Source organism: Stegodyphus dumicola, chromosome 3 (genome assembly GCF_044657685.1).
Source record: "Stegodyphus dumicola isolate Sdum_Otavi_A_Nest chromosome 3, ASM4465768v1".
NCBI lineage: Eukaryota > Metazoa > Arthropoda > Arachnida > Araneae > Eresidae > Stegodyphus > Stegodyphus dumicola.
Window position 1 is genome coordinate 197952581 of NC_140770.1, and position 25480 is coordinate 197978060.

At 34.7% G+C, this 25480-nt stretch overlaps 1 protein-coding gene across 1 annotated transcript in view; it reads right to left on the bottom strand.

Moving 5' to 3' along the window:
- Nucleotides 1-1098: 1098 nt before the first annotated feature.
- Nucleotides 1099-25480, bottom strand: part of LOC118192063 (uncharacterized) — a 28831-nt gene continuing 4449 nt past the window's right edge. Inside the window, exons 2-3 of the mRNA XM_035362955.2 lie at nt 8350-8516; nt 1099-2393 (exon numbers count right to left, since the gene is read on the bottom strand). Coding sequence (XP_035218846.1) covers nt 1173-2393; nt 8350-8516 — 1388 coding nt within the window. The 3' untranslated portion in view covers nt 1099-1172. The remainder of the gene's footprint in view (nt 2394-8349; nt 8517-25480) is intronic.

Sequence of the window (25480 nt, forward strand, 5' to 3'; positions counted from 1 at the left end):
TTCCTTGATACTTTTATGACCCGCTACTTTCAAATGCTAAAGTGCGAGTGGGAGGACATTTCCACAAAAGTCCCGATTTGTCGGCATTGTAAATTTGTTCAAAAGATAGCTCTTCTTCTAAAACAAATTCTTCAAATTCATGGGGGAAATCGTCGGCTGCTTGTTGGCCACCCCTAAGTTTCTCCTTATGAAGTCCATGTTGCTGCTTAAAACGAGTCAACCAGCCAGAAAATGCATCAAAATTTCCTTTCAGTCCTAACAACTCAAAAAAGGTTTCTGCCTTCGCCGCAATGATAGGACCATTTACAGGAGTACCCTCTTTTCGAACTTCAGCTAACCACTCTTTCAATGCCGTGTCTAGCTAATCAAAGGCTTATAGTTTTTTGCGTGTTCATTGCGGAAACACTGTCCGACATTGCTGCAAAGTTCATCAGTTTGTCTTTTTGCTTTAGAATGTCACGCACTGTTGTTTCCGCGATTCTGTAATCCAATTCGATCTGCTGCCTTGTAGCGCCGTTTGCTACTTTGGAAATTAATTCTAGTTTTTGTGCAATCGTCAACACAAACTTCTTTCGTTTTCCTGACATTTTAAATCAATAACGAAAAACGCAAAACCAAAAAGCACAAGCAATGAACACAATAAAAGATAAGAAATTAACTCCGATCGGTTCGCAAACACTATCAGGCTTAAACTAACAATGGCGAGTGGGAGAAAGTGGACGTGTCAGTAAGATTAAGACGAGAGAGGGCGGTGGAGCGGGCTGTGCAAGGGTGAGTAAGAAATCACTTACCACGAGAAGGCCACGGGGAAGGTTCCGAGAAGGCCTGGGATATTTTTGCCATAAATAAGCACGATGTTAGCAAATTTAACGTTTCTCTCAATTTTGTGAACATTTTTATTTTCTTTGCTTTTACGCTTGTTAAAAAAAAAAAAAAAAAAAATGTGGCAGGCGCGGATAATCGGGAGTCTACTGTATGAAATTGATGTTTGAAATAAATTTTATGTTGAAGTATGAATATTTATCATTAGAAAGCATTCAATATTTCTTTAAACATTATTTAGAATTTTGTCATAAAATAAATATAAAAAACAATACATCAAGAACTGCAATTTATTAACATGACAAAATAATTTTCCAGAAATTCCAAAATAGATAGAAGAAATTAATTATCTATAATTTCAATATATATCTTGGATGTGATATATTAAAATTAGCTTCATTATCAAAATCATATAATAATCTAATAGCTTCAGAATAATCAGCCCAATGAACATGAATTCTTCGTTCCATTTCATCCACCATATCCATGATTAGATCATATTCTTCTGTTGATATACCTGAATTTTCAATTGTAACATTAACTAAACATTTGTGCATTCGTATGGCTTCTTGAATGAAACTGACACTTACATCAGTATTTCTAAAATTCAAGCTCCTTAATTTCTTAGGATATTTCAAAATAACTTCATCGATTTGTTCTGGAAAAACACAAAAATGCATGATAATTTCTTCAAGATTTGGACTTGATGCTATAACATACTCAAACAAATTTAAACTTTCTTTTGAATCAAAAGTAGCAGTTTGAAACTTTAATACTTTTAGACAGGGAAAATTTACATGCATTTCATCTGAATTTAATTGCTTAACACCTTGAAAAATGGGTTTCTGTAAAGTTAATGCCTCTAAATTAGGACAACACTTGGCAATTACTTCCGCACTAACAAGAAAGTTAGATAAATTTAACTGGCGTAGATTTTCCCCACGTATTTGCAAAAACTCATTGCTGCATAAACTTGGAACTATTTCACTACAACTCAAATAAACAGTTTGCACATTTTCAAAAGAATTGCACAAAAATAACTGCTCATTTGACAGGATTTCAGTTACTACTAAATCATTTACCATAGGACACAACCTTGTACAAACTTTTAGAATTTCAGTTAAATGGTTTTTTGGTCGTAAAGAATTATTAATTATAACAATATTGCTTAAATTGAAGACTTTTTCTTTTTTCTCTGCTAAAGGATCATTTAAACCAGTAGCTTCAAATAATGCTCTTGGCACATTACTGAAATGCAGTTTACTAATAGATGGGATGCTTTTCAAGACACAAGCGACACCTTTATAACTTGCAGATGTACATTCGACATTCAGGCTTTCAAGACAAAGTTTCTTTTCACACAAATACATCAATCCTTCATCAGTCACGTTTTCACATGAGTAAATATCCAAGCTTTTCAAATCTGGACAATTTTCAGAAATTATTCTCAATGACCTATCAGTACAGTTAGTATCTGCAAGTTCAAGAATTTGAACTTTGGTTAGATGACTAAAAAAATAATCTCTGCTATAGAAATGCTTTATTCCAGCCATGGAAAATTTAATGATGACCTGAAATGGAAAATAATGTAGTTAAAGATGGAAAATTAAAAAAAATCAGATAATGAAATAATGTTTTGAATTAGACAACAGATTGAAGCAATATCTGAAAATAAGTATATTTATTAAATTTTTTAAGAGATTCAAAATTATAATTAATTTTAAACAAATATAATTTTATGAATAGATGAAAAATTGAGAAATTAGGTCAACACTTTCAGACATACTACCTTTTAAAGTAGGAATTCAAACAAACAAACAAAAAAGAGGATAGGCAGTCTAATCAGGCCTTGAAGAGTACAGAAGCAAAATTTTGTAAACATAGCAGTTACCATTTTAATTTCGTGAGTGTGCCTAAGGCAGGCTGACTGAATGAATGGAGCTTCGAAAAGAGCGCTGAAGCAAGCACTGCTGGGGAGCGCATAATAGAATACAAGATTTTGCCTATGATTAAAAAACACAAGATTTTGATTATCATAGCAGAATATGCATTACACAGGTTACACCATGGAAAGCCCTGTACTCTACATCTCCCTAAAAGTATCTCTCAGCTCTCCGTTTCAGATTCACTATCTGAAGGAAATTCCTTTAGCATTTCAGCACTTAAGAAAAGGTTAACCCTCTCCGATGCATTTGCAAATTAAAAATCAGAAAAAATAAACTAACATTATATATATAATAAAGAAAATATAAACTATACAATAAAATTAAATATACATCTACAATTCAAATCTATCAAAACTTCTTTCAAAGCAAGAGAAAAAAAAAAAGTAGTGAAAATCAAAGCCCAAACTGATAAAATTACCCTGACCTTCAGCAAAACTTACCAACAATTTCTTAGTTGATAACCAAAACTCTCCCCCCCCTACAAAAAAAGAAAAACCAGAAATGAAACAGATCTTCACCCATCTTTTTGCTGTGAATGGGCTCACCAAGGAAAATTCTGCAGTGAAACTATTGGTCTGGTGTTTTAGTGATCCCACTCTGTGCATATCAGATATTCGGAATTCGATTTTAGGCAATATTTCAAGGTAAAAGTTTAAAACCAATACAGAATAAAGAGGTACTTACGTGTTATCGCAACCACCTTAGTAGAAGTCGCCAAATTTTCAGAATGTGCCAAACTTTGGCAAGCGTGCGTGTAACAACTCCCCAGACAACCATTTTTATAACAATCTTCCAGTCAAGCAAAGTCGCCATTTTCTTATGCGTTTTTCTTGTTGTATTCCAAGTTCCAACGGTTTCTATAAACTATAATATTTTGAGCCTTAAACTTAGCTTTAAAATATGCGCTTGCGGAATTTGCCAGCAGTACAGAAAACTTTGGTAAAATTTCTGCAAGAATACAGAGCTTTGCCACAAAGTCTCTACAGGAAACAACGAAGAAATGCGTTTGATAGATAGCCGGTGTTGCCGAGGTTTATGCGATGAGTCTCTGCAATTCCCTGATGTTTTTTAAACGAAAAGAGATCACTGTGTACTTGGGGGAAAAGAATGTCGGAAAAAAATTAAGGAAAGACTTGAAGACGAATGTAAGTGTTTTATTTTTAAATTTATCATGAAATCCTTATTTAACAACTCAAATTTGCATTTAAAATTGCTAAAATATGTTGACTACTTTTCATATGTTGATAATGTTTGTTAACTTAGATAAACATCGATAGCTTGAAATGTTTTTGAAAAAAATATGGTGAAAATCATCAACTTATACCTCATTAGTAACTTTTACCTTTTCACCGGTAATAAATCGCCAAATTACGCCTAGGTGGTTGCATTGATACGTAAGTACCAATAAGGATATCAGGACACAAACAAGAAAATAACATAGTAATTTCTTTTCAAACAATTCTTTTTATGTCTTAAAAAAATCTGGAAGATCCTTTGAATTTATTTCTTTCTTTGAGGATCTTTAAAAACTAAACATGGCTGAAATATATAGACTGGTTTGTGTTATGCTGCCATCTAGTATTAACCCTCTGAGCGGCATGATCGTCTCTATCTGATCATGAAATTTTTTGTTACTTGATACATATTAGCTTATAACTTAAGATAGTTTGCTTTCTTACTTTCTTTAATAATGTAAATGTAATCTTAATGAATGCAAGTTTATGAAAATAGAGGCTAAAGCAAGTCTCTTCCCCCTTCCAATGGCAGATTGTGAACAGTTACAATGTAACACAGTTCATTAATCTATACAAGGCCAGATGTGGTGGTCTCTTTATTATGGAGGCACCTAATAGATGGGCCACTATCACCTCCTATGAAGGGACGGACAGTTACAGCCATGCCTTCTCCAGGATTCGAACCAAGGCCCTTCGGTATCGCAGTCAGGCTTCCCTAACCACTATACGGTCTGGGTGACGGCTAAAATATGTAATTACCTAAATTTAGCTAATAAATGCTGCATAAATACAGGTCTTCATGACAGATCCAAAAACCCGTGCCACTCAGAGGGTTAATAAAAAGGTTAAAAGTAACCCATAAAGCCTTTTCTATTCAGTTTCTCCGTGGATACGGAGGGAGTTTGGTGTGCCTATATTGGGTACGATGTGCCGAAAAAGGTTAACGGAGCAAAATTATTTATTTAATAAATAAGGAATCTTTACGGTTTTTTATCAATCAAATGTTAACGTGGATAGACAAGACAAGTTTTAATTTTGCTGTAATTCATTATGAGCTAGCTCAGTGACACACATAGGATGAAACAACAAATTAATTAGGGCAAACAGATGTTGATTAATAGTTGAATTTATTGCGGGAAAACACTTTAGATTATTTGCCTTTAACCCATTAGCCGCTGATGTTGCATTGATGCAACGGTCAAAATAAATGCGTATATAAATATAACTACCTAAGATATTTTACACCAGCAGATTATTTTGTGTAATGAATATCATGAAGATTATTTTTGTAAAAAAATATTTGCTTTCAACAATCATTTTGTTTATAATTAATCTCATATTTTAAGCAAAATTTTCAACCGGGTATTTTTGCTGAAAATATTTAACAAAAGAATCGCCGTCTTTACGAGTGATCTATTTTTAGTCAAGGTCACCATTTATTAGAACATTACATCAGTCAGATGTTTATATTTGTGTTGGGAAGGAAGGGAAAACAGGTGGTTGCGTTGACGCAATGTCAGCGGGAAACGGGTAGTCAATCTCCTTTTTCACTCATTCCTTTCGATGTTCTGGTTGTTTAAAAATGCCTAGAACGAGGTATCTTACATTAGAAGAAGCCCTTCAAAGATTTTTTGATGAAGAAACAGATGATGATAATGTTAATAATGACCAGAATGAAGCTGATATTGTTGTTGTTTCCCCAGAAATTGCAGAGGCTAGTGATGAAGAAGAAAGGAATGGCAATGCTTTAAATATTGATAATGATATTTTACCAAATGATACTGCTGGGGAAGTTGAAATTCACGTAAGAAGTAAGTTTCAGCCTTTTAAAAGCATTTATAGTCATTGTTCCGATGCACCAGAACAGAACAACTCAACCTGACTTTTTCGCTTTTTAGAACTATGCCAAAAAAACATTTTTAATTCAGTTGAATAGTCAGACTCAGAAGAACGCATTCGCAAGGCAGCTGGAATGCTGTCTATTTTTCACTATTTTTTTTTTGTGTTCTCGTGCTTATACGTTTTATATGTCATTTTCTTGTTTATACTTGTATTGTGCAATTACTTAATATAAGTTTGTGTTTAAAACGAGAACGGGTATCTAGTTCCTTCACATTACATCGCAACAGTCATACTAAAAAGTTTAAAAAGCAGAAGACTGAAATCTTGAAGTGGATAAAAAAGGAACTGTTAGTTATGTATCAGGAAGAACTATGAAGAAAGAGATAGAAGAGAAATTATAAAAGACAAAACACAAGGTAAAACTAGTGCACAGATTTTCAATTTTCTTTTTGGTTTAGAAATTTACTCTCTTCTCGTTGAACAGACAAATATATACGCTAAGCAAAAAAAAAAAAAAAAAAAAAAAAATTGCCCAGAATTTATTGCATTTGAAACCTATATGAGAAGATTTATTAGAATATTATTGCTAACAGGATATTCTTTACATCAAGAAAAAATGTATTGGTCTTTTGATAAGGACATTTCTGTTCCTGTTGTACGAGAATTGATATCACGTTTGCAGTACAGGAATATGAAGCAGAATTTGCATTTGACAATAGTCAAATTGACAATACTGATAAATTATATGAGGTGAGACAGTATCTAAACTTACTAAATATCACCACTTTTTACTACTGAAAATATAAAGACTCTTTTAGATTTCAGACGTGAGAATGCATTATTCCTTTTGCAAACTCCTATCGAGAATGTAGAATTAGCCAGAAATTGATCAGCAACAGGAAGGCCTAGTAAATTCAGCATTCAAAAACCACTGCATGGAGATGGTAGACATTTTATAGTAAAGTCCGTTGATAACAAAAGACTTTGTTGTAAAGAGTACCATAGCCAGACTGTTTATAGATGCAAAGTATGTAATGTAGCTTTACATCATGATTGTAATCAACCTTTTCATGCTTGAATCTTTCAAATGAAATAATCTGTATTTGTAAAAGAAATACAATGTATATTTTAATATTAAATTAATTAGAAGTAAAGTGATTTGTAGATTTATAAAACATTATACAGCTAAAAAGTAATCCTGTGCTCCACTCAAAAGAAACATCACACGAGTACAATCCTACTCACTAAACATCCACAGTCTTATTCCGCTGACGTTGCGTTAGCGCAACACTCGCTTTTTCCACAGGTAAGAGCATTTTTTTTTTATTTTCAATTTAAAATTATGTTATAAATGCTTAATTTAATATTTGTTATTATTTTCATGAGAAAAGAAACATTCCTTGTTGTTTCAGCGTTAATGGGTTAAGGAATACATTATAAAGGAGGTTTTAGGAAAAAAAACTAAAAGCATCCATCCAGTCACCAAGAACCAAAGCCTTATCACTGCTTTACACTTAATAATCACTAACTTTACAATTCATGTTCATGGTGTACAATTCATGTTCTCCATATCATGTAAAGTTGCATTTTAAAGCAGCCTTCATTTGTGCTTTCTTCATGAAGACAAACGTAAAATGGAAATGAAGTTGGGGGGGGGGGGTTAAATGACCTGGCCTTTTTTTTTTTTTTCCAGCTTTTATTCTTATGGTTATTAGTAAAATCAGTGAACCTCAAAGTTCCTGTTTTAAAGTAACATACTAAAAGGTGTTTTGCCCTAATCAAATAATTTAATCCAAATTTCATTTCCAGCATATCATATAGGATACATTTCAGTTTCCCTTCGAAGGCCCAGTGTTTCAAATATGATACGGATGCAAAGTGGTCAGTAGCCCATAGTACATCCGATATGCTGAAATGGAACATTTTATTCAAAATTTTAAAAGTGCACAAAAATATTAGAATATCATGAAATTTAATTAAATGTAATATTTTAGTGTTTGCCTTGTTTTAATGAACATCATTTACTATTTTATTCTCTGAAAGTACAATGTGTGATGCTTACAATATATTGCTCAGAATCAGAAATGTTTTACGTGAAAAAGAGCAGCTTTATTTTCTTTATATAATTGTGGCAATAGATTATAATAGGCATAGATATTTGAATTCTCAATAATTCCAGTAATTAAGGCATATTCATTAATTGAATGAATATGTCATAATTGACAAAACAATTATATATCATCGTATAATAGATCAGACAGTATTTGTTATCTGTGTAGTTACCATATTAAATATAGTTTGCTTTAAAGCATTAGTTATTTATTTATTAAATTTAAGTTAAAACTATATGGTTATAACTAATGAATATTTTTTTAATATTCAACTGTTGAGATACTAAATACAGTTTAAAAGCATTTCATATCATTTGAAAGAAAGGGGATATATAGATATTTTAAAAATAAAGTCTAAATTGAAAAAGCATTCAATGGAAAAATTTTACTGACCTTTCCAACATCTTCGAGTCTTTCACTTATGGCCTTGAAATCACAAAATCTAAGATTCTGTAGATCTAGTTGCTTTGTGTACTTGTTAATGAAAAAATTCAAGTGCTCATTTTTCACAGATCTCTCATCTGCCAGCTTTTCCAAAATTTGATCACAGTAAAGTTTCTCTGAAATGAATAAAGTTTAAACATAAATTTAAAGAAAATAGAAATCATATTTTATCACACAAGCCTTATACATCTGCATCTACATGGGGGGGGACAAAAACACAGAACTCCAAAGCATGGAAAAAACATAAGAAATACCTTTTACATAATTAAATAATTTTTTAAAATTATATTGTTAAATGTATAATTATGCTAATCACCCCTCCCCAAAACAATTTTTAATACCAACCATGGCTTTTGCATAATTGTAATGACCTTACGGATGAATAAGGCACCATAAGGAAAACGACACCAACATTTATTAAAAATTAACTTTCAAAGAATAATGGTAAAGAAATTAACATTTAAAGAATAATGGCAAACTCGGAGCACTACCTCGCTCCTACAACATAATTAATCTACCACCTGCCTCCTCTGAGGATAATATGCAACTCTTGTCTCTCTCACTTGCTGGGCTCTGCCAGGCAGCTGATTGGCTCACCGCTGCCAGATACATGACACCCCCCGGTAAGATTGTGCTACGCCAAAGCGAAGCAGAATCTGAAAACTGAACCAGCAAATACAAACTTAAATTGTATACTCCACATACCAAATTAATTCAAAATATATGAACATGTATACATGATGTAATAACATACTTTGAAATAAATGCAATAAACATTCATCTCACAACAGATGAACAGATGGCTTGATACAATACCGGAGTTCTGTAATAAAACATATAGGCAATACTATTTCAAAACACACTATTATAATGCAATATTAAATGGAAACCAGTAATTTGATTTTCAAAACAGATGGAAAGTAACTCTCGTACAATTCAGGAACAAAAGAAAGTAACTAATGCAAAGTTTTAAAACATTAGTTCATACTTAGTTCACAGCTATTTTATTCATCCACTAGTCTTGAAAGACCATCTGCATTTTTTAATTGTGCACCAGGGCAATGAGAAATATGAATATTATAGCGCTGAAGTGCCATTGCCCACCTCTGTAATTTGGCTGAATGCGGTGCCGACTTATACAAATATAATAATGGATTATGGTCTGTGATCAGCTCGATATTCGATCCAAACACTTTTTTAATGATCGAACTTTTTTAATGATCACACAACGGCATAAGCCTCGCGTTCAATAGTTGACCAGTTCTGCTGAGTTTTCGAAAGTTTTTGACTGGCAAAGCTGATAGGATGCAAACTGCCTTTGCTGTCTCATTGTGACAAGCAAGCACCAACACCATATGAACTAGCATCACACTGTATGGTGTAAGGTTTTTCTGGTTCTGGAGTGTACAGTTTTGGTGCTTCACACAGTCGACGTTTCAGTTCTTGAAATGCTGATTCCTCAATATCAGTCCATGGAATTATCTCAGGAATTTTCTTTTTCGTAAGCTCCGTCAATGGGCGAGCTATTTCTGCATAATTCTTTATGTAATCACGATAACAGTTGAATAAGCCTAATGCACTCTTTAGAGCAGTCTTTGTTTTAGGACTTTTTATAATTTCAATGGCTTGTAATTTTTCAGGATCAGGTTGATGTCTTCCAGCTCCTATTATATGTCCTAAATACTTTATCTCCGAACGTGCAAAAACACATTTCTTCACGTTCACCGTAAACCTGAGATCACTTAATGTAGTTAGCACAGCATCTAAATGTTTGAGATGCAAATTCCAATCTGGTGAAAAGATAGCAATATCATCAATATATGCTTTGCAAAAATCACTATGTTTTCTTAAGGCATCATTCATAACTCGCTGAAAAGTAGAAGCTGCATTTTTTAATCCACAAGGCATCACTTTCCAACGATATTGGGAACGATGTGTCTTGAATGATGTTAAATCACGACTTTCTTCTTCTAAAGGTATTTCCCAGTAACCTTTCAAGACATCTAAACAGGTGATAACATTCGCGTGTCCAATTTTATTGATTAGATCAGTCACATTCTCCATTGGAAAATCAACAGGCTTGGTTACTTGATTCAACAACCTGAAATCAATACATAACCTCATACTTCCGTCTTTCTTGGCAACACATACGACCAGGTATGCTATTTCAGCTTCACTTGGCTCAATAAGACCCAAGCTCTCCAATTCCTCGATCTGTTTATCTACTTCAGGTTTCAAAGATTCTGGGATCTTATAGATATATGGCTTTTTTCTTTCAGCTCCAGGTAACAACCGAATTCTATGTTCACCAACGCTGGCTATTTGGATCTCCCCAGAAAATAATGCGATGTGCTTGAGTAAGAGCTCGTGTAATTCCTTTTGTTTGCTATCCTCTAAATGACTAATATCCACCTCGATGTTCCTTCTAGTTACTGCGCAATCTCCTTTATTTGAAGTGGTATGAATTTCCCCAAACTCAGAATCATCTTCAAATATCACTCCCACAGTTTGTGCTCGAACATAAAATTTTCTTATTTTGTTCACATGAACATGCCTCACACTCCCATCGGGTAATTTAACTTTGTAAGAATGAGGATTTACTCTTTCAACAATTTCACCTGGACCTGTCCACCTAGCATATAGCTTGTTGCTAGAGTCTGGTATAAGTAAATATACTAGATCACCATTTTTAAATTCTTTCAAACTTTTGCGACGGTTAAAATAATATGCATAAGCTTCTTGATTTTCCGCGGCAGATAAAGAAGCGAGCTCAGATGCTTTCTCTAAATTTATCTTTAATTCTTGTAGATAATCAACTGCTGAATTACTCAGATTAAGAGGTAATGGTATTTCACCGGACCATGATGATTTTAACACAGCTAAGGGACCTCTAGCTTCACGACCGTACATAAGCATAAATGGAGATACACCGGTAGTGCAATTTGGAACTTCACGATACGCAAAAAGTAAATAAGGTATGTGCTTGTCCCAATTAACAGGATCTGTGCGAATTACATGATGTAACATTTGTTTAAATACCCGATTCCATTTTTCCACTGAGCCGTTTGATGCTGGGTAACCAGGTGTCGAAAAACGAGGATGAGTTCCTAACCTTTTTTCGAATTCTTGAGTTAATTGTGAGGTAAAATTAGTGCCTTGATCACTACAAATTATTTCTGGAATACCGGTTCTCATAAAAATATCTAAAAGAGCCTCACAAGTAGCTTTAGCAGAAAGACTTTTTAAAGGTATGACTTCTGGCCATTTTGAATGATTATCTATCAAACACAAACAATATTTATGTTTCCTTCCTGAATAAGGTGAAATTTCACCAATAATACCTATATTTACTGTATGAAAGGGATATGGCGTGCGAACAATAGGAGTAATCGGAATTTTATCCAATTGTCTTTCCGGACTTTTTAATTGACATCTTTCGCATGTTCTACAATAATTTTCTACATCTTTGGATATGTTCGGCCAATAAAATGAAAGCTTAATTCTTTCTTTAGTTTTCCTCATACCTAAATGTTTTCCGAATATGGAATCATGAGCTAATTGAAGGACTTTATTTCGATAATTCTTGGGTAAAACTAACTGTTGTATGTTTTCCCCACAAATTTTTTCTTTATGAAATAATAATTCGTCCTGTAAAAAGAAATTATTCTTCCCTACTTCTGCGTCCTTAAAAGAATTTATTAACGTTTGGCAGTTTCTCTGATCGACCTTAAATTTATTCGATTCCGAATAACTGTTTAGTCTTTCATCATTCTGATTCGCAACTGAGCTATAAAAAAGATTTACATTTGACAGTTCAACGACGCCAACCTCAAGTTGTTTTTGTTCATGAGTTTCCTGTTTCGTTTCAGGGAAGACTATTATTCATTCTCGTCTTCAAATATGCGATCCCATACATCTGGTGTAATTAAACATTGAACATTTAGCTTATCTGTCAACGCGAAAAGAGCTTCTACGCGCGAATATAGACAACTGTTTGGTTTTTTGTAATAAATGGGAATAGTTGCTAACGTTGCCTCTACGACGTCGCCAAATGCGGAACTTAAAATGATTTTACCCTTACTTTCTATTTTTAAATCAGGAATTAATGTAGTGTTCAAAATTGGTATTTCCGTACCTGAATCTTTTATAGCTTCTACTTGCTTCCCTGCAATGTAAATAGTAATCTTTTCTAAGGAATAAAAATTTAGTTTCCGTTGGAACACTCGGGTTTTTGTAAATGTTTAGAATTTACATTCGTAACAACCGCATTGTCCTTCGACTTACTTGAAGTGTTAACTTTCGGTTTGACCGGGAAATTATCGTTCTGTTTATTGGACCTCCCAAATTTATTTCGCCTGTTCGGGCAATCCTTAGCCAAATGTAAACTGCTACTACACACATAACATTCTCGCGGTTTAAACGAATGTTTCTGTTCATTTACCACTAAATCTTTTCTTAGCACTGGTGGAATATATTTAGAGTTTTTGTTGTATGAATCACGAAAATCAGCGCGTTTTTCACCTCTTATGTCATCAAAAGATTCACCTTTTGCGATGAAGTAAGTGTCGCATTCCTTCGCTAGTTCTTCTGGACGTAGCCAACTTTCACCTTGTCGAACTGCAACATGGCACGCTAATTCACTATCCAATGTTTGAAAAAGTTTGTCAGAAATTATTTAATTAAAGACTCAAAATCATTGACGTTTCTACTTTTACAATAATGGATCCAACATGATCTTAAACGAGAGGCGAACTGCAAATGAGTTTCCCCCGTCAACCTTTGAGCTTGGCGAAAATTTTCTAAACATATAATTGGCGATGGTTCATATTCCTTAAGAATTAAAGATTTAATTTTTTCATAATCTTTCAAATCATCATCTTTAATATATACTAGAATATTAGAAGATTTATCACCTATCAGTTTAAGTAAAATTTCAGACTTAAACTCATTTGGTACGTTCTTATGCTTAAAAGCTCTTTCTATGGAATCAAAAAATAAGTTCCATGCTTCACCCTTTTTAGGTACAGAAATCGATAATGCCTGTACAGCTTTCAAAAACTTATCTAATGAAAGTGTATTTTCTACGTTGTTACTAGATTCGTTGCTACTTTCGATTTGCATTAGATGCAATTTCACAATTTCTTCTGACTTTTTCCTTTCTTCAACCGTAGTATTAAGAAATTCAATAACAAAATCTTTATCTTTCAAATATTCTTTAGAACTTAAAAGCTTATCTTTTAATTCTACAACTTTTAAACTAGAATCGGCTTCTTCACCTAGTTCCTTCAACACCGAAATCAAATCACTTTTAACTACTCCTTTAAACATATTTAGAAGAAATTTTCCTTAAAGTTACAACAAAAATTTCTCACCTTTTCTCCAAAATCCAGTCGGCTTCGTTAGCTCTGGTTCTCGTAAGAGAGCGTGCTGTAATGACCTTACGGATGAATAAGGCACCATAAGGAAAACGACACCAACATTTATTAAAAATTAACTTTCAAAGAATAATGGTAAAGAAATTAACATTTAAAGAATAATGGCAAACTCGGAGCACTACCTCGCTCCTACAACATAATTAATCTACCACCTGCCTCCTCTGAGGATAATATGCAACTCTTGTCTCTCTCACTTGCTGGGCTCTGGCAGGCAGCTGATTGGCTCACCGCTGCCAGATACATGACATATAGTATTATACTTTTGTTCAGATTAGCCATTATAATTGATTTTCCAGCATAAAAGTCTTCGAAAATATGTAAAGACTACTCATACTTGGATTATATCACACACAGATCGTATTGTTACAAAATGTACAGCCCGGTAAGCCACAAATCGCCCATTTGGCGATATACCATGGACGCATGGAGAACCTTCTGGAACAAATTCTTACCGGTTTAGCCCAGAATGTTCTTGAACACAAGCCAAAAGCTATATAAACCCTGCTGGTCCGCAGTCAGGGTGTGCCTCGTCTAGATAGCCAGATAGTTAGTATCGAGTTGGTGTCTTGTCTAGCGAGTCAATCAAGTTGACAGCCGGGCAGCGAGTGCCGAGTGCACCGAAAGAGTCTCATAGTGTATCGCGGTTAGTGCATCGTCGAGAGAGTGTGTTGAGCTCCCGAAACAACTGAACCGAATACTCGGGAGATGTGCTCTGTGTGTCGTCATCGCGAGTTGCAGCGTGGAGTCTTGAAAGTATGTGGAGTTCTGAGAACGACCGAGCAGAGTCGGGAGCTGTACTCTGGAGCTTTGCAGTGAAGCTGTCTTCACCGTTATAGCCTGATAACCTGAAGGCTGTGTCGCTGATTGTTCCAGCGAGTGTATGGTAGATCTTCAACGACTGTAAAACGTGACTTTGGAGCTATTCTGATTAATATTGCTAAATAAAGTGTGTTTCGATACTTCATCAAGAAGTCTTGTCATTATCCACTCCAAATCTGCAAGAACCCGTGAAGAAAAAAACGCAACAACTGGTGTCAGAAGTGGAATTTGAGGGTGAATGCCAGTGACAAGACTAATGGGAGATCTATTAATCCTTTGATACGCGCTATATTATTTTTATAATTTTTTTTAAACTAAAAACTCTACAAATTAAAGATTATGGTCCTAAAGACAAATAATATATGAATTTAAAAAAATCTACTCTTGCCCATTGTTCCGTGGGTGGTGGTTGCACTATGAAACCACCGCGCGTCTAGAACTTTGAAACTTATTGAGGTAGTAGGGGGAAAAACTGAATTTATCTGTGGGTGTTTCTAATAAATGACGAAATTTATGAATTAAAAAAATGTATGTAAGAATTGCATTATATACAATTTTTTTACATTAATTTACAAAGTAACTCATCAGAAGAAATTCAAAAATAAACATTTATGTAATTTTTCTATTGCAGTAAAAATATAACTACCTACATAATAAGGCCATTTGGCTAAATGGATAAAAAAGCTCAGTAAAATAAGGATAAAAAAATACTCTTTTTTTTCCTAAATTTCGAAGAACAAATTTTTTTTTGTGACACTGTACAAAATATGTTTTGTCTTTTTGGTACATGCATAGACCCATATTGCATGTTTTTTCGCCCATGTATATTCTATGAGATTTCTTCCTTGTGCCACAAAATATACACAGCCTGGATCTAAATTTCACTGGTATATGCCCAACATTATTTAGTTTCTTTTCATCTGACGCATGAAATTTGTGGTTTTTTATGTTAATGGGGGGGGGGACTTGGTCTTTTTGGCTTTGGTATGGATCATTCGTTTCCCATTCATACTTATTTTATTCGTATTTCGTCCCAAACTATTCAGAAAATATTTTTAATTTAAATAAAACTTTATGCGCCTTCTATTTTCAATTATAGCAAAGTGTATTTGCATTAAATTTCAACCACAAGAAATAGTTTATAAAATCACAATACTAGCTTGGGGAGCAAGTGTGTTGAGGTCAAAGAAGTGTCTGGAAAAAAATACTGGGCAGGTGCATGTATTGTTTAGTAATAAAATAACTCTGTGGTTTAAAAACCCTTATCTATATAAGGGTAAAAATAAACATTCCTATTTGAGAAGCAATAAGGGTAAAAATAAACATTCCTATTTGAGAAGCAAGGACACGCCATTGTAAAGAGCAGTGGTTTCATGGCACAACCACCAAGCCTCTAGAGGGCGCAGTGGTTGCGCCCTAAAACGATATAGCAAATGCCATACATATAGAGGGTTTTTTATATATATGCAGTTTAAATATTGCTATTTTTTACTGTTTGTGATAGAAATCATGATTTGCGATGAATAACTTTTGAAATTTAAAGTTGCTTATATTAATAAAAGGAAGTTATTTTGTCTCATTGAAAACGAATTTTAAAAGGCATCCGATTTGAAGTACTAAGACCTAAAATATGTATGATTCTGTAGTCATTTTGTGTTATTTAGAGGTAAAAGATCAGTAATCAATGGGTTTAGTAATCAATCAATCAAAATTTTGGGAAAGAAGAGGAGGAAAAAATTTGAAAATTGGTGGTTTCAGGGTGCGACTACCGTACCTTAAAGGGTTAAGACAGCTTGTGACTGCCTTTGCTGAATCCCAAGAAAAGATGGAAGCCGGACAGAAGTTGAAAGCCGGATACGCTGAGATAAAAGCTGGATATAAAGAGATGACAGCTGAGATCAAAGCCAGACTAGAAGAGAAGGAAAGCCGACGAGAAGAGATAAATGGCGGACAAGAAAATGTGCGAGAGCAACTCCAACAGCTGAAAGTGGAGCTTATAGAAGAAACTGGAGGCATAAAAGACGATGTGAAAATGAGAGAAGTGGCATCTGAAGAATCAAAGGATGAAGAAAAGAAGGAAGTAGCTAATGAATTGTCTGAGAAAGATCAAGAAATTAAGGCTGAAACATCTAACGGGATTAAAGAAAAAGAATGAAAACATGAAGAAATAAAAGACAGGAAAGAAGCTTTTGATTCTCAAGTGTTTGAAAAGGAAGAAAATGAAAATGCGACTGTTAAATTCATCAAAACTGATAGTGAAGTTACGAAGTCGCAGGCAGCAGGTGTTGAACCATCTGAAACTGCAAGTGATGCAGAGATGGGAGAAGCTGACATGCAGCTTAAGTAGTGTGCTCCAGTACTGCAAGAAAATTCACCCACTTTGCAAACTGGGAATGCATCTCATAGTGCAGATTTTGTAGACAAGGACTTGATTCCAAACCTAGATACTTGTGTTTGTGAAGAATCGGGTTCCGTTCGAGACTGTAATACAAACATCAGAACTGGTTTTCGGAAAATAAGCATGTACCAATTGCTAAAAAATATCAAGGTGAACTGTATGCATACTGCGAATGAACTACAGAGTGGTGAACAAATTGTTTTAAATCTTCCAATGAATGAAAAGTCTGAAAGGACTGAATCTTCAGACTGACATGAAAAACATAAATGCATCTGAGAACTGCAGTGGAAAAGTATTTGAGCCGGGTATAAATAATGAAAAGACTGAGACTGAAATTCTTTCTGAACTTTAAATTGTACAATTTAAAATTTTTATGTGTTTAATTTGTGTATATAACTTGTACATAGTGTAAATATTTGTTTCTTTAGTTGTGTTATTTGTTTGTTTTATTATGTTTTATTTGTATCAAATTTGGCTTCTGACTAAGGGATGTATTGCCCTGGATGTACAGTCCTTGGGAAGGGGCAATGTTACAAAATGTACAGACCCGGTAAGATGGCTTCCCCGCAAAGGGTTGCCATAAAATGGCAAGGGAAGGCAGGGTAGCCACAAATCGCCCACTTGGTGACATGGACGGATGGAGAACCCTCTGGAATGAATTCTTATTGGTTTAGCCCAGAATGTTCTCGAACACAAGCCGAAAGTTATATAAACCCTGCTGGTCCGCAGTCAGAGTGTGCCTCGTCCGGGTAGCGAGATAGTATCGAGTTGGTGTCTTGTCTAGCGAGTCAATCCCTGCGGAGTCGATCGAGTTGACAGCCGGGCAGCAAGTGCCGAGTGCACCAAAAGAGTCTCGTAGTGTATCGCTGTTAGTGCATCGTAGAGAGAGTGTGTTGAGCTCCAGAAACAACTAAACCGAAGAATCGGGAGCTGTGCTCTGTGTGTCGTCAAGTGTGTTGCGAGTTGCAGCGTGGAGAGTCTCGAGAGTATGTGGAGTTCCGAGAATGACCGAGCAGAGTCGGGAGCTGTACTCTGGGGCTTTGCAGTGAAGCTGTCTTCACCATTATAGCCTGATAACCTGAAGACTGTGTCACTGATTGTTCCAGCGAGTGTATGGTAGATCTTCAACGACTGTAAAATGTGACTTTGGAGCTGTCCTGATTAATATTGCTAAATAAAGTGTGCTTCGATACTTCATCAAGAAGTCTTGTCATTATTCACTCCAAATTTGCACGAACCCGTGAAGGAAAAAACGCAACAGTATTTCATTCTCATTAGTCAAGATGTAGGAACACCTTTTTACTCGACTTTTGATAAGAATCTGGAAGGAGAAGGAAGAACAGAAGTGTGGTAGGAGGGGAGAAAAAGAGAATCAGGTCCACGCTAGCGGCGGCAAAAAGGGGTGGGGTTGAGGTCACTGTCGTTACAAGATGTAGCAGCGAATGACAGACAGCAGAGTCAGTTAAACATGAATGAGTCAATTAAGGTTATAATTCTTATGTAGGTAGGATGTCACATGTCACACATACCGATGTTTTTCACTGGGATGCGGGAAGTGTCAGAGAGTGCTAATAAGGCTATTACTGTGGGTTTGTACTGAATAAAAGAAGTTGACCACTAATAGTTTAATATACTCTTGAATAAGTTCGATTTGAAGATCTCTGTGAATGTAGATGTTTGGTATATACCAAGGAGCATTGATAATTTCTCATAAAATTTTTAATTTGCAGAATTTGTACTTGTTTAATATTGGTTTTAGCTGCATGTCCCCAGATTGGAGCTGCATAAAGGAGGGCTACACGAAGTATGGAGGGATATACAATTAATTTGTTTGTAGTAGATAAGTTGTTTCTTCTACCAAGAAGAGGTCGCATAGTAGCTGTGGTGATTTTAAATTTTTGTACTACGGACCGGAAATGGGTTCTGAAGGTAAGTTTTTGATCAAGGGTGACTCAAAGGTATTTGGTTTCATTAATCCAGTCTACTTCTTCTTCAAATATTTCAGGGGGTGGAGGATAGTATTTCATGTTTCCCTTACGAAAGATTATTGCCTTGGTTTTGTCAGTGTTAATTTTAATCCTCCGGGTGAGCCATTTTTCCAGTTTTATGAGATAATTTTGGAGTTGGTTTCTTACGGAGATTGCTGTGCAGGGTTTAGTAAGTATGGCGGTGTCAATGGCAAAGAATGCAAGATGAACAAAAGGGTCTTGTGTATAAATATTAAAAAGGTAGGGCGAAAGTGAAGACCCCTGTGGGACACCAGCTTTGATCACTCTGGTGGTTAAGTAATCAGTATCGATTTTGATTCTGAATGTTCTGTTGCTGAGAAAAGAGGCTATAAAACGAATAAAATGATCTGGAAAATTGAGAGTGATTACTTTTTAAAAAGGCCTTGTTGCCATACCCTGTCAAAAGCTTTCGCGATATCAAGAATATGGCACTGGTCGGTAGTAGCGGTTGTAGCCTTCAATGATAATGTTGATAACTCTAAGAAGTTGGTGGCAAGTGCTATAATGATTGCAAAAACCGAATTGTTCTTCTGGGAGAAAATTCATGGAAGGGTGAATTCTTTGGATGAGGAAAAGTAGAATTTTCTCAGTAACTTTAGAAATATAGCTTAGTAAACTGATAGGGCGATAGTTCTGTGGGAAGGTGGGAGTTTGTTGCGGTTTATCAAAAACAATTATTATAGCTTGCTTCCGAGCAGATTTGATAATGTTGTTGATTATCTTAGTTAGGCAGGTAATAGCATTGATCGGAAGATGTTTCAGTGCTTTGGTCGAGATGCCATCATGCCCTGGGGCTTTCTTCATCTGTAAGGGGATGGTGTTGGGGTAGTCAGGAAAGTGAAATTGTATCGAGCAGGGGTATTAAGGAAGTTATTGACCACCAGGCTGACCCGCTGAATATGGCTATTGTCGTATGGAGTGCAATTAAGAATGATTGTATCTTCCATATAGTCTACAAAAGATTTAGCTTTATGTTCTTCTGTATATGAAATTCCACTAGGTCCATGGATAGGTGGGATAGGTTTATAAGGTTTCTTGAATTTGTGGGAAATGTCAAATAGGAAATCGTCTTCTAGGTTATTTAGGAAATTGGTCCTTTTTTTGGTGTTTGAAGTTCTTGAATCTTCTGTTGTTTTTTTTGCATATAGTTTGTGTTCGAGTTGTGGATCCCTGGTGGTTTGCCATCTTTTACGGATCCGGTTTTTCTCTTTAATACTATTTCTTATATTGGCAGGTAGGGGGAGGAAAAGCTTGTTCACATAAAAAGTATTGATGGCTTCCTTTAAAGAAGAATTGATGCAGTTGGTAAATTTTTAGACTTCTTGCTCTAATTCTTCTTTGCTGTTGATGCATGGGTTTCCTTGTATGCAGTTATTCAGAATTTCAGAGTATTTGATCCAATTTGTAACTCCTATACTTCTGTCAAGTGAGGAGAGGTATTTATTAATGGGGATTTCAAATACAATGGGTTTGTGGTCGGAAGAGAGGGCTGGAATAGCACAGATATTACATTTGTTAGTAATGTTATTTGAAATGAAGAAGTCAATTGTGGTGGCGCTATCATGAATGTGACTTAATATTTGGAGAACGTCAGGTTCATCATTGAGATGTATGAGGATTTTCTGAGTTTGGAGGTGAATTTTCCATGTTTGTTTTATTATTAGTTTAATTTGTGTTTGTTGTGCCATATTGATTAATCATGTGAGGCAAAAAGGCCTAACAAGAGGCTGTACTCGAAGGAAAAAAAGCCTAACTAGAGGCTGTATCCAGCGAAAAAGGATGCAGCAGTGGAGGTAAGACGATGCTTCTGCAAGGCAAAAGAAGAAGCAAGCCAGAGCCCATGAGGCGAGATCGATGAACTTGATTCAGCAGCGGGGTGGTAGCAACGTCAAGGACACGAAGAGCGAAGCGATAAGACGTCTAGCTCGAATGCTGTCCCAGCTCGGAATGACTTGGATTATAAGTGCGATACACTGAATTCTACTACACTGGGACACTCAGGATAAAAGATGCTATATCAAAGAACTAACCTCAGATTTGACTAGATCTATCATGGCAAAGTACACTAAGGCTATCTATCTAAGGGAAGAAAAGCCTTAAGGAAAACTTTAAGGGCAACTGGCTTATGTCAATATTTTAAATAAATAATAATAATAATAAAACTAGGCAAATAAGCAATCACTTATTGCAGACTGAAAAATGCCATCATAAGCTAATTGTTAGCTCGGAAAACATCTTACTGTCCAACGTATATAAAAACTAGGTTTGCTTAAGATTTCTAAAAGTAATAGATCTTAGTGGGAATGAATTGTTGTTCCTAAAAGAATAAACTTTTCTATTATAGCCATATCATTCAATAATTCCCCCCACATACTTCTTTAATAGCAGGTGTCGTAAATTAGACTTACATTCTTGGTAATTTCAGATGATCCATGTTTCCACAAAAATTCTCAAACCCATTGACAACTTCGTTGAATGGAAAGAAACATTTATCAGAGGGACTGTTCTGTTTACAGATAACAACAAATAGAAACATATTTATGAAGAAAAAAATTTAACATGGCTCATGTTTATTTCTTTACAAATGGTGGGTTTTATTCAGCAAAATAACTATTAAATATAAAGCACGTAAATCCACATGTGCATGGTACATCCATACCTTTACCGAATGTTGAAACTGGGAGATATATATAATCGGAAAGCGCTGGCATCTTAGCAATAATTGTCTTTACGTGTAACACTCATGTGACACCCCTCTCAATTTTTTTTTTTTTTAATTGCAAAGAATTCCATGACATGTCCGAGGTGAAGTTGCCGAGAGATCAAGAGATGAAGGAATAGTTATTTTTCTTCAAGATGTTTATCAAGACAATCATAGCATTAATATTTTTACACATCAAGAAAAAATTAAAAATTTATGAACCAGTACAAAATGGTTCATGACACTGCATTATTTTCATTATTAAAAAAGTATTTTACTTCGTGAAATTTATACATATTTTTGGTTATTTTCCATTATGTGCCTGCAATACTTTTCCATTATGTACCTGCAGACTACCTTTTCCCCTACATGCTTGTAATTAAACAATTTTCCTGAAGAAATAGCCAGTTATGTGTGGAGAAGCAAAAAAAAAAAAAAAAAAATCTTAAGAAACCTGTAAACACCTTAATTATTATGTTGTGGTGGCCATCTGTTTTTTCATAGTGCTCTGGCTTTCAAAATTTCCTACAACAACGATTTTTTTTTTAAATCTTTCCAACAATGAAACATATCCAATAGCATATTTTCAAATAGTAATAGTATTATCCTTTCAAAGCAAAAATGCTCCACTCTCCATATAAAAATTTTATTTATCAAAAAAGATAGGGTTAAGTAAAGATACAATGCTTGTAAGAATCAAATCAGCATCAGAAAAGACAACTGGTTTGAGTATTCTCATCTCTCCTTCACAATTGCCATGAGATTTATTTATTTATGGTCGATGAAATTGACTATCTAAATTTGCAAGACAGAACTTCACATGTCACACACTACTGTTGTTGACTAAAATAATTATTTACAGGAAATTCACACGAAGATGTTTTGGGCCAAGAACAGAAAAAGATAGGAGGACCAGGGGACCAGGACAAATCATTAAAATAGATGACTGCTCAAATGTAATGAAGAAAATGTGAATGTCCATTATCTATTCCAACTGCTGCATATAAAATGAAAGAATTTGAAAACACATTCTTTTCCCACTTCAAAGTAAATCACAAATTCAGCTTTATACACCAAGAAAGCAACATTCAAATGCAGAAAGTAGAGTGACAATAGGGGGGGTTCAGCCCCCCCCAAAAAAAAGGGAATAAACAACAACATGGAACTGGCTGACAACATTTACTGTCATATTTAGCAGAATTGGTATGGCAAAAGAAACGAAAAGTGAATGAAAAAGATTTATTTCACTTTATCCCTTAAGAGAAAAGTTTCCACCAAAAAAAAAAAAAAAAAAAAATTGATGTTTTTAAAAGCCAATGAAGTTTATGTCAATACATAATAATTACCGTATTTGCTGGCATATAAGACACACTTTTTTTCTATGAAAATAGGTTTGAAAAACGGGATGCGCCTTATACGCCGATACTCAGTTTTTGATTACACTCATTTCTGGAAATCTGATGTATTCGGAAATATGATTTTTTTCATGTTTCCTTGCGGAGTGTGGGAATATTACAAGTTGCATAGAGTCCAAAGAACGTGCATGTGCTATCATCGACTATCACTGCTGATTTCGTTTACACTTTCCAGTTTTTTTTTAATGACTTTTAAGTATGTGAAATTTTTACCGTTCAATTTGCTTAAATTTGTTGGCAAGTTATGGCTCAAAATTAACGTCGGCATTGCTATAACATAGCATACACGCTACGTGTGATTGCGTGGGCTAAAGAACATGGAAACTGGGCTCCAAAGAGGCCTTTCAGGCCCCCCTCAAGTGAGAAAATGATAAGAACTTGGTGGAATTAGGAAGAGGATCTAAAAACAGCAACTCATACATTAGGTATATACAGAAAGTATTACTTTGTATTTATATTACTTTTATTCATTATACTGATCAGTAATAAAGTTTTATCCTTCAAAAATGTGCATAAAAAAAGGGGTGCAACTTACATGTCGGCAAATACGGTTATTTAATTTGTTAATATATTTATTTAGGTCATTTTTATAAAATTGTAGGGCTAATCTTTGGAATATGGTAAAAGGTAGTTTGGCGACATTTTGATAAGGCGATAAAGGTTACTAGCTAGGACTTAAGCAGTGTACATGGATAAAGTCAAGAGTGTGCGCAATGCCATTTTTGTGCAATTCTGGGATTTTTTTTAAGTGAAAATGTGTCAACCTGTACATGGATACCGTGTATGTGGAATTTAAAAAAATTTGCAGCAAGCAATTTGCGATTCTGCACTTTCTCCCAATTTCGCACCTAATCTTCGCCATGATTAAGCAGTTTTGTTTCATAAAAGTTCTAGCATAAGCGTAATTCGGCTAGCAGATTGTTGGAAAAAAATGTTAAGTTAAAAAAAAAAAAAAAAACTTTACTTCGTGAAAACAAAATGGCGTCCAAACAAAAACTAGCAGGTTACTGCAGCAGGGTTGGTCGCCAAATTTTCACCAAGTTACCATAATCCAAAGATTAATCAATTATAGCATACCTTATCAACAATTAGGAAATTTTTTTAGATTGCAGGCACATAATGGTAAAGTACCTATTACAGTCAAAAGTCATTAATCCGGACTCATCGGGACTTCGGCGATTCCGGATTATCGATCATCAGTTTAAATCTGGTAAGATGGCATGCAGAAATTATAAAATTAAAAATATGAAACCGTAATTTATGAAATAAAGAACAATTATGATCTAACCGGTATCAAAATTTACAAAAAAAAACTTAATGTTTATTTGTTTACTTTATTAAACATTTCTTTCAATGTAAGTTGTTTAGGTTGCTTCGTTTTATGTGATAATAATTTCTCTTTAATTCTATAAACAGATATATTTTCTTCTTCAGTTACAAAGTTCCACTGTTCAAGTCCTATAATTGCTGTGTCGAGAATACCGACTAATTCGTCAATCGAAATGTTTTCGTTTTCAATAACCTCTGTGTCACTTTCTTAACTATCGGAAGCGAATTATAATGACGAGGAATTTGATTTAAATCATATCAAACACGGAGTACATTGAGATGAAATACTACATTTAGTAAGGAATTATAAGCCAAATAAAAACATCTGCCCTGAAGATAAGGATAGTGCTGACAGATCAACTTCCAATTCATTGAGCGCCGCGGTGCCCCCCCCCCTCCCCCGCCGCAGAGCAGCGCGAAATTGATAAACAGATTTCGGAATGGTTAGAGAAACAAAGGATATTATTTTATCCATTTTTTGCAGCAATTTCACTTTTTTTTTTTGATGGACATCAAAACATGCTTTCACTTTGTAGATCCTTTCTATTTGACATAATCAAAAGTTCAAGCTTACTTTTATAAAATTACTCTAAAAGTCTGCAAAAAATAATAAGCCGGATCCAATTCAAAGATTAAGGAACAACGCAATCTGCAACATTAACTGAAATAGATAATTTTAGCTTATACCGTCCGTTATACATTAAAAGCGCATGCGTAAACATATTATGCGCACACGCACAGGCATGTGAGCAGCCGTAAAGGTCTTACGAACATGCGTCAATGTGACGCATGCATAGAAAGTTTGTAGCTTTGAGGTCCGGATTATAAATCATTCCGGATTATGGGTGTCCAAATTAACGACTTTTGACTGTATTTAATAACTCGGGCATCTGAAATGTATCACAATATTTTCAAAGAAGAAGAATGAAGCATATTAAACTTTTTACATGAAATATATCGCATACTGCATCTTA